The sequence below is a fragment of the Myxocyprinus asiaticus genome, chromosome 2 (assembly GCF_019703515.2).
Source record: "Myxocyprinus asiaticus isolate MX2 ecotype Aquarium Trade chromosome 2, UBuf_Myxa_2, whole genome shotgun sequence".
Lineage (NCBI taxonomy): Eukaryota > Metazoa > Chordata > Actinopteri > Cypriniformes > Catostomidae > Myxocyprinus > Myxocyprinus asiaticus.
In genome coordinates, this window is record NC_059345.1 from 50,094,921 (window position 1) to 50,105,502 (window position 10,582).

General features: G+C 37.9%; 1 protein-coding gene across 2 annotated transcripts; it reads left to right on the forward strand.

Annotated features, from left to right (window-relative positions):
* The first annotated feature begins 4,595 nt into the window (after window positions 1-4,595).
* On the forward strand, window positions 4,596-10,190 carry LOC127454752 (insulin-like growth factor II). Of its 2 annotated transcripts, none has more exons than XM_051722142.1 (4): window positions 4,596-4,784; window positions 5,174-5,300; window positions 7,098-7,273; window positions 8,640-10,190. In XM_051722142.1, the coding sequence occupies exons 2-4, from the start codon at window positions 5,174-5,176 to the stop codon at window positions 8,874-8,876; spliced, it is 540 nt and encodes a 179-aa protein (XP_051578102.1). In that variant the 5' UTR covers window positions 4,596-4,784; the 3' UTR covers window positions 8,877-10,190. The 2 variants fall into 2 exon arrangements, with proteins under 2 accessions (XP_051578102.1, XP_051578094.1); XM_051722134.1 differs by having other exon boundaries at window positions 4,599-4,784; window positions 5,174-5,312.
* Window positions 10,191-10,582: the final 392 nt, after the last annotated feature.

A 10,582-nucleotide genomic window follows, 5' to 3' on the forward strand; every position in this document is an offset into this window, starting at 1 on the left:
TTTTATATTGTCATTTTTCAATAAAGAACTTTAGATATTCTAGGTGCAAAAATACTATGAATAGCAGAAACGTTTTATATTATCGCATTATATTTTACTGGTAGCTACCCAATCATGTTGACTTAGTTGTGTTTTCTTAGTGCATTTGAACTTTATTGACAAACTAAGTTTTACTGTATATTAAAAATGCATATTTACCATTTTCCTCTTTCAAACAGATTTAGAATACGAGACAATTTAGAGTCTTTTATTCCGTTTCCACAATGGCTGCCATTTCAGAGAACATTCTCATCAAGTCACTTTGGCAGTGTTTATTTCAAGTAAGTATGCAAGCTGATGTATTACCCCCTCAGCATGTCCAAATCTCCTGTCGACTTCTGATTCCATGCAGTGAAGTTCAATAATGTCTAAAAAGATATTTAAGTTAAGGCTGAGCATTATAGGTGTATATAGAGAGGAAAGTCTGCATTACCCACTGAAAAACTGACTGTCCTTCCATTACACATTATAAAGAACAAAATTGAGGCTATGGGGAATACCCATCATGCCTTGCACTTGAATTATTTAATTATGTTTCCTTGGTCAAAGGGAATATATGGGAGCATTTAAATAGTAGTAAATAAGAATTCATAGAGGTTTTTAGCTCTTTTGTAGTAATATTTATGTTGTTTTGTTGAAAAGAGTTGTTTTGTGTGATGTCACCATTAGGGTGATCTGTGTCCCCTTTGGTGAACTTGGACCCTGTTGAAAAACTAATTCACCAAAAAAGTGGTCATCTAGCGTGTTACAACAGTAAATCACATTCGTGGATACCATACCTGTTGCAAAATTGTCAGTGAATTCCCTTATAAAACAGCAATTTTATCATAGTAAATTCCACATTTAGTTCACTCCAAAAGGATTGTTTAGTGTAAAACCTATTAAAGGGTCAATTAACTAAGTGATGAACTGTTTTCTGAATAAAGCAGTTTATTCAGTGTCAGGAAGCATCTTCTCCATAGACATCCATTCAAAAAAGAAAGGCCTCTTGTCTCCTCACCAGTGTACCACCCATAGAATGTCTATGGGACCGCTGCGTTATGCCATTTTACGTTAACCAGATGGGCTCTACAGACGCTTATGGTGACATGAAATAACTATTTTCAACAAAACAACATAAATAACATTACAAAATAAAACAGCTAAACCTCTATGAATTCTTATCAACAACTTTTTAAATCCCACCCATATGTTCCCTCTGACCAAGGAAACATAATTAAATAATCCAAGCGCAAGGCACGATGGGTATTCCCCATAGCCTCAATTTTGTATATCAGTTCTTCATGTTCATGTGCAACTGCAGGTGTTTATGCATTTCTGTGGAGAAATAAAATTGATTTAATGATTGACCTAGAATCAGTTATAATCTTCTTTATTTATAGGGATAGTTAATCCAAAAATGAAAATTAATTCATTGTTTACTCACCCCTGTGTTGTTATAACCTTATATGACTTTATTTTTTTGCTTTTTTGTTCTTAATACAAAGGGAGAAATTGTGAAAAAATTTGTGCTCAGTGATGTAATACAATGTTAGTTTATGGTGACCACCTCTTCAAGCTTCAAAAGGATGCAAAAGTATAATTCAGGAGTCTAATAAATTATTGTACGCAACTATGTCTTGTTCTGAAAGAATACGATAAGGTTTGGTTGAGCTCCTTGCACGAGAGCAACAGTAGTTACGCTGCCGCTCGTGAGATGGGGCATTCAAGCGAAAACTCATTTTGTTTCGCTTCAACAGGACCATCAGTGATAATAACAACAGAAAACACAACATAGCTGCACACAAACCAGAGAACAGAACTTGCAAATCATGTATGAAGAGTTTGTAGTCGAAAAATAGATGCATTTCTATGCCCAGCATTATTTGTTTGAGTCCTCAATCAAATGGAGAGATGGAGCTGAAGGTAGCTACAGTCCCACTGTGTCCTACTCAGATGCTAAAGACATGCAATAAAAGTTCTTAAATCTTTTCTATGTTAATCAGAGTTTTTTGCCCTAAGCAGCTGCGATGAGCAACGGGACATTCTGTCGATCGCTTGTTTTCTATATTTGGCGTCGCACCGGGTAACCCTGTCCGCTATGAACTGGCACTGGTCCAAACTCACTTGCTGGTTAAAACTACTTGATTTTGGCCGAGAATGTTACACCTACTGACTGTTTTCGTGGAAGTCTAACACACACACACCTGTTGAGAATAGAGGTGACAGACATTCCCGCTCCTTCCACCTTTCTCTCTGGTTCTTCCACATCTCTTTTGGTAAGCGAAACCTCCAAAGAACTGTGGTCTCTTGTACTCTCTGTCTGACTGTAGCATCTGAGTGTGACTGTAGCTACCTTCGTCCTCCTCCATGAGTCATGACACTGTTTGATTGAGGACTTCTGTTCAAACAAATAAGGCTGGGCACAGAAATGCATCTATTTTTCGACTGCAAACTTTTCAGACATGTTTTGTAAGTTCTGCTCTCTGGTTTGTGTGCAGCTATGTTGTGTTTTCTGTTGTTATTATCACCGGTGGTCCTGTTGAAGCGAAACAAAACGAGTTTTCGCTTGAAAGTTCCATCTTGCGAGCAGCAGTGTAAATACTGTTGCTCTTGTGCAAGGAGCTCTAAAGCTTGCGTGCAGACTCATGAAAGCACACAGGAGTTCAACCGTCGGTCAAGAGTTTTGCTTAATATTATGTTAGATTTAGGGTTGTTTCTCACCAAAGTTTATCATATTCCTTCAGAACAAGACATGAGTCACATACAATAATTTATTAGACTTCTGATTATACTTTTGTGTCCTTTTGAACTTGAAGAGGTGGCCACCATAAACTGCCATTGTATGACATCACTGAACACAACATTTTTTTCCACAATTTCTCCCTTTGTGTTCAGAAAAAGAAAGTCTTATAGGGTTATAACAACACAGGGGTGAGTAAACAATGACTGAATTTTCATTTGGGTGAACTAATCCTTTAAGCTGTGTTATTGTGTGACCTATATTTGAGTCCATTCAATTAAAATTATTAAGTAGAAACAACATTTAAGCAGCAAATCTGAGTTAAGTCTACTTGCATTACCATAACTTAAAAATCATTTAATTCATTCTATATGATCACAAAGTTAAGTGAACTTAATTACACAAATGTTGGAGACACTATTACTCAATACAATTGAGGGAATGAGTTTACTCACTCAATTGAGTAAAGTCAACTTATTAGGGGTTTGAGTGTAAGAGCATCTGTAATGCTCTTAATAACAGATGTATGTGATTGTTGTATACTCTCACTCAAAAAGAAGCACACAAATACAAATGTGATCATTTCCTAAAAGTAGAATATATATATATATATATATATATTTAGTCACTGCCTCAGTTTAACCAGCCAAAATTAATTGTATTAGTAGAGCAACTGTTCACTGACTGTATTACTTTGGGCCACTAGGGCGTGCCATAGTTCATGTGCCATGATAGAGAGATCACAATGTGTTTGTAATCATTTAAACTGTATATCAAGTTCTGTAAAGAACGTGGATGACAGTTTAAAGCTGAAAAATAACGTGATCTCTTATCTAACACATTATCACGGGCTGTTTAATGTAATATTGGGTATGTTATTTTGCAAATTACACATCTTATGGTATTTGTAATTGGCAGTCTATATGGTTTGATTGTCGTCTCCATATCACTGGTTGATATTAATGTTCAATTCACGTTTGCACGTTGAAATGAACGTAGAATGGCTGCTTCCGACAGACAATAGAAGTGTTTTGCTAAAGCTGCATCATGATGCACTTTGAGGCATGTTAGGACTTGTTCACTGTTCATCCAATTCCATGCTAAATGAACTGTAGTCCTTAAATTAACACATTTCTAGACTAGTATCGATCATTTCCCTGCATTTTTATGCAAAATCCTACATGCACCCTACATAGTGTTGAGTAATATCGTGGCTAGCGTCCAAAACACGTCTTCTGCGATTGTTTCGTTAAGCAAAAACTGTCGCGTGAGATGTGCAGAGGGTCAACAACACTTGTCGCGTGAGAGTGAAATTTCGGCACTGCGCGTCTGTCTGTTCACTGGAATGCGCTTGCAACCCCCTTTGTTATTGTGAGAAGCAAGAAGAATGTTCCCTCGCTTAAAATTCTTTAGGCTGACCTGTTGCCAAAAGGTATTTCAAAACGGGGGCTATTTGGCTAAGAATGCGCATCGTCATTTGGTGACAGCTACCCGATCAAGTTGAGAGTGCGCATTCAAAGACAAACCAGTAGTGCGCGCTGCACTTACACAATATAGTCTTTCATTCACAAATCTCTCCAATCGGGTTACAATAAATTTGGCTTGCGAATGTGTTGTTGTAAGACGCAAGAAACCGAGCGTGAGTCATCAGAAAACAAAGCAACCAAGAAACGATTAAGGTTTCCATATCTTTCTCTTCGGATTTAATGCAAACTCGCGTTAATATCCGGAATACACCTTTTTTTTTAAAATGAATGCTTTTGATTCGGAGAATAGCCGCTCCAGTTCACACATGCGCAGGGAGTAGACTGGGGGCGGGTGTTGGTATAAATTGCCTCTCACTACACACTTACCCCTTGCCTGTTCTCTGAACTTTGAAGCAGCCACAAGCATTACTAACTGAGATGCAACAGACTGGAAATTAAACCGCAAGTAATACGTCTCTTTCCACACACCGACAATCATAGATGATCACCATCTATTCTGTAAATCTTGCCGAACAACGGGGAAAAGACGAACAACGGTAAGGAAAAGTAATAATGACATGATTACTATAGTCGTATCAATAGTATCTTTCGGTATGTTTTTGCAGTATGCATACTTGTAATCACACCTACGTAATTGTTTATGATTTTGCATGTATAAATCACAATGGCAAGATGTAAAGTTTGAGAATAATCACCAAGTCGATTAGTTGCGCTGCAAATAGTTTGCTGTCCATCGCCAGGGTTGTTTTAGGGCTCTTGATTGTATCACTGATACGGATCGCTACAGTTACTTTGAAGGTCTGTGTCCATCATATGTAAAACGCAATCCCATCAGTGGATGTAGGCCTATGTTAAAGTTCCTAATTTAAGAATACGATCTTACCACTAATGCATTCACTAACACTCAAATGTTTTCATTTTACAGATGTCCTCACTGACTAGAGTACTCTTCATTCTGTCATTGTTAATGATCACATTCCACGCAGCAACGGCAGAGACTCTTTGTGGCGGGGAACTAGTGGATGCTCTGCAGTTCGTGTGTGGAGAGAAAGGTTTTTATATCAGTAAGAGTAATACTTACAGTGCTGTGTGATTAAGTTGTCAGGAAATACTGTATAATCCTAAAGCCGTTTCTAAGAGGAGTACATATATATCAAGTTAGTAGTCACATTAAATGGCATTGTCCCAGCTGTTGTCCTTCAAATTTCTGGTAGTATATTTGCATGCTTTTTGATGAGACTATTTAGTAATGATGGCCTACCTTATTTCTTTATATCAAGTCTACTCAATTCATTAATGCTGTTAGGTTTGAGAGGGCCAGTGAATTTGTGTCAGCAGATATTAGCTTGTTTGCTAACTTGGAGAGGACAGAAAAGATTGCAAATTTGTATTTACTGGTTGTTTTTTGGCTCCCTCCCCTCTCTCCCTCCCTCTCTCTCTCTCTCTCTCTCTCTCTCTCCCCCCTCTCTCTCCCCCTCTCTCCTATTCCTATCAGATGACTGTGGACTTCCCCCTTTTGTACCTCTCCTGCTGTTCTTTATCTTTTATCTCTGTTTAGTAGGCAAATGACAAAGTTAAAGGATCCATTTTGATTAGGGACGTCCCCATTTTTTTGAAAATGAGTACGAGCACCGATACTTCCTTTACAGTACTCGCCAATACTGATATCGATACCTATTTATTTTATTTTTTTCAGAATTCCATATCAACTATTTATTTAAACTTTTCTTCTAAATAGAGTTTAAATAATTTATAATTAATTAAAACTTTAACCTAATGAAAATAGAACAATTAATTTTCAACATAACATTGTATTATTTTTTTTTAATCAGATGAAGTGCTTTTATTCAGAACATCACAGTACAATCCAGAATACAACACTGGAGTTATTTTTGTCAAGTGCTGCATAACAGAGCGTCATAGAGGTGCGATATTGCTTAAATAGAATACAATTACTATTGATTTATTATTATTATTTTTGGTATCAATATTACAGTGAATGTTACATAACTATAGTGTAGTGATATATTTCTGTCATACTTTTTTTCACTTTTTCGTAGTGTTTTTGACGATAGCTTCTCAACTCCGAAAAAACCCGGGTCGCTACGTGACACTGAGTCTGATTATTAAACCGCTAAAGGCTGCTGTTTAATTATGTTTAAATATGTAGTCTGTATGTGCCTCGCGCTACAAAGTGAATTAGCGCTCTGCTCGCTGTCATCTGCTACAAACAGAGCGCGTGATGCTCATGATGGTGTTTTCCGTGTATGAGACAAGGAGCTCTAAAAGATATTAGCAGCCGGTGTCGGAACAACATCAGCTCCACATATTCACTTTGAAGCGTACAGTACATGCAAACTTTATATTTATCTAAGTAAATTGCAGCCTTTGCAGTTTAATAATCACACTAGGACATAACGTGATTTTAATCTGTGCGCTGAATGTTTACAGAATGACATTCATACGTCAGATGGTATCTTTTTTTGGTATCAGAGTATAGTTACATGAGAGTGGTATCAGACCCGATTCCTATACCAGTTTCAATATCAGGAAATCCCTAATTTTGATAGCCATTCACGCATCCAACCACCAATATTTGGTTTTCTGCAGTACACTGTTGCTTTAAAGTCTGGATCCTTATTAAATTGGTTAATGATGAAATATTACAAGGAAGTCCCAAACAATATGATAGAAAAGACTGCTGATGCCATCTCAGATTGCAGAAAGCCAACATGCTGACAGCCACATGTTGGATTTGGTATATAAACAATAGGGTGTGAATTGGTAGCATTGGTCCCTTTCCAGGGGAACCCCGAAGTTGATCGCTTACCTTCTCTTCCCCCACCCAGGCAGGCCAAACCGAACATACAGCCGCCGTGCTCGCAATGGAATAGTTGAACAATGCTGCTTTCAGAGCTGTAGCCTGAGTCTGCTGCAGCAATACTGTGCCAGAACTGTGAAGTACGAGCGAGATCTTTCCTCCACCTCACTGCAGGTCTTCCCAGTGTCACAGGCTCTTCACAAGGTACTTGAAGCTGCTTATCTTCCCATCCCCCCATCTAAAGCCCAGTAAAATGATTTAGCTGAACCCACAAACTCAGGCTAGTCAGACACAAGCCTGTTTTTATCATGCTAAAATCAATATTAAGCATGTCTCTTTTCTCAAAATTGCTGAGCGATGTGGGAAAAAAATTACATTAAAGAGGTTGTACTAACAACATTAAGGGAGACCGTTCAAAAAACAAAAGCCCATGGTAACACCATGAAACTCTATTGGACAGCAAGTGGAATGATGTCATTATTCAAAGCACCAAAACAAGTACAAGTGTTGTGCCACATTCTGGCAAATTTTTGTGCCATGTGCTCTTGGCATTGAAATATGTCAAGTGTTGGCAAGACAGTAGGCCAGCTGGCCATGCCTTGGATTTTAAAACAACAAAAACAAACAACCCAACAACATAATCATCAGCCCCACTAGAGAACAGAACATTTGCACTGTGAGTGCATCAAAAGTGCAGCACAGCCTGAGGACACTGTGCCTGTCACGCTGGAAAGGTTGTGGAGGTCAGTTGTAGTCAGAGTGTGTTTACTGTACTGGAGCATCGAGCAGGAATACAATGAAAAAGGGGCAGCCTCTGTATGTGTCAAAAATGTACTTTATTATTAAAGTTCAATACAAGTTAAGCTCAGTCAATGTTTCAACAAAATAATTAATGCAAGTACTTTTGTAAAATTATAAGCTTCACATTTCTGCCTTTTATATACTCCAAAAATTGGCCCCATTCACTTCAGTTGTAAGTGCCTCACTCTAATCTTGATTTTTTTTCTTTCTTTTTTTTAAAGGAGGAATGAGTCGAAATAATTTTGTGCCTGATAAAGACCCAACTACTTTTAGTCTTTGTGCATGATCACACTGAACTCTACAAAGACTCTTATTTCAGTTGACAATAATATGAAATGTGTATAGAAGAAAGTTATAGGATACACAGTATGATAGTTTACCCAAAAAAACTCACCCTCATATTGTTCTAAACACATATTACTTATTTTTTTCTTCCATGGCAGACTCTTAGCAACAGACAGCCTCAGTCACCATTAACTTTCATTGCATCCCTTTTTAATACAACGAAAGTGAATGGCGACTGAAGCTGTCAGTCCCTAACATTCTGCCAAACATCTCCTTTTGTGTTCCACAGAAGAAATAAAGTCATCCAGGTTTGGAATGACATGAGGGTGAGCAAATTATTATAGAAATTAAATTTTTGGGTAGACAAGACAGGGAAGGGAAGAAAAAAAGTTCTCTAGCATGTGCAAATATGACAAATCAATGGATTACAAACACTAATTGGAAGGGAGGTTACTAAAGTAAAACAATTTCTTTTATTGTACAGGATATCTCAAGAATGCCTCTCAGAGTGAAGTATTCCAAATATGAAGTGTGGCAAAGAAAGGCTGCCCAAAGGTTAAGGAGAGGGGTCCCTTCCTTCCTGCTTGCCAGAAAGTTTAGGAGACAGGTGGAGAAAATCCAAGATGGGGAGCAAACTAATTTCCACCGGCCCCTTATTACCCTTCCCGACAGACATCCTGCCATCATTCCACACATCCAGATCAACACTTCCCACAAGTGATGCCCAACCTTCCAATGTGGCAACAAACAAAGGATTATAGCCAGTTCTTGGTCAGCAGAGGCACTTTTTTCATGAATCATGCCACTCACCATCAAAACCAGATTACGAACACTCTGTGTTTTCACCCTTCAAAACGCAAAAAATTTAACATTAAAAGTGAATGTAAAGAGATGGTCCATGGACAGCAGAGATTAATTCAGTCTTGGTGAATATCATGGGGATGCCAAGAACTGATACTTTGGAAGTTGCTAGAACGCCAATGTAAAAAGCCTGCAATCTGAAAAAGCAATTATGGTTCTGTCTTGCTTGCACCCTATTTCGAATGTCATATTTTAAGGAATGAATTGATCAAGATTAGAGTCCTTTACCTGCACCTTTAAAGTGCCACCTCTGTGGCATGAAAACAGAAGAAAAGTAAGAAGAAAAGAATGTTGGCTGGCTGTGCAAAGCCAAGGACTGATGTTAACAGCACTATTTTTGATGAACTGCTCAATATGATAGCGTGATGGTGCTACCTTTGCAAATGGACTCAAAAGGAGTTTGCTAAAGAGTTTTTCCATTTTAGGAAAAAAGACTGTATTCAAAAGACAATTCAAAAAGACTGGTTGTTTGGTAATGATCCCAACCAGGAAAAACTGTTTCCAGGCTTGGCTGTTCAGGATCCATCTTCTGTGCCCTGGAAAATTAAGTGAAGCATTTGATATCAAATGAGATAGCGTTGCAATGGAAGGCAGAAAATGTCGCAAAATATCGAAGCTAAGAATCAGCAACCAAGTCATCTTGGACTTTGGGCAAGAGCAGTCTTGCATGTTTTAAAGTGTCACATACTTGTACCATAACATTCCTGTTTGCAGTTTGAACCTCTGCCATTTTATCTTTGCAATTTGTCGTCACTGCTATTTAGACAGTATTTTACATGTATACAAGAGAATGGAACAATCGTTTTAAAGGGAAAAATCAGCAATAACTTCTTGCATATTTTCAACGTACACTTGTAGTATTCCAGAGCTTTTGCTTGAAAAGAAATACTTGAATATGTATGAATAGTCTCATGAGATGTTGTCATTGACTCTATTATGACCAGTCTTGCAAATTGAGCCACCAAACATTTTCTACAAGTAATGGCACTGTACCAAGGCATTATTTATTTTGACATGAAACCCATTCAAATCAGTCCCAATGAGAGATTACATGCACAACTGGTAGATTTTTGTACATGATCTTTTTTTAGTTGTTCTGCTTATGTACGTAGATGCTATGTACCAAAAAATTTGATGTCTCCTTTTTTAAGTAAAGACAATGGAAGCTTCTAAAGTTGTGTCTTGTCTCACTTCCTCTTCTGCATGTTGACTTTTATTACAAATCTTTAATAGGTGAATACATTTGGAATTTCAAAGCTTTTGGAAAGCATTTACTGTAGAGCTGCAAAAGAAAAACATACAAACTCGTACTGAGAACGTACAGGCGAGTGCAGACTTCTGGTTTTGGATGTTTTTGTATTTCAGTCATTTTACACAGGCAGTGACCTGGCTGCCCTAAGGGAAGGGTGAAGGCTGGTGAACACTTACTCTTGATGATTTGCTGACTAACCTTAACAAAATGCCATAGGTCAGCTCAGAAACATGCAGGCTCCATATCAGCTGTTCACCATGAAAAGGTGAGCTGCCTCATCTTCAGTGCCCTCAAGGTTTAATTTTTAAACCCAG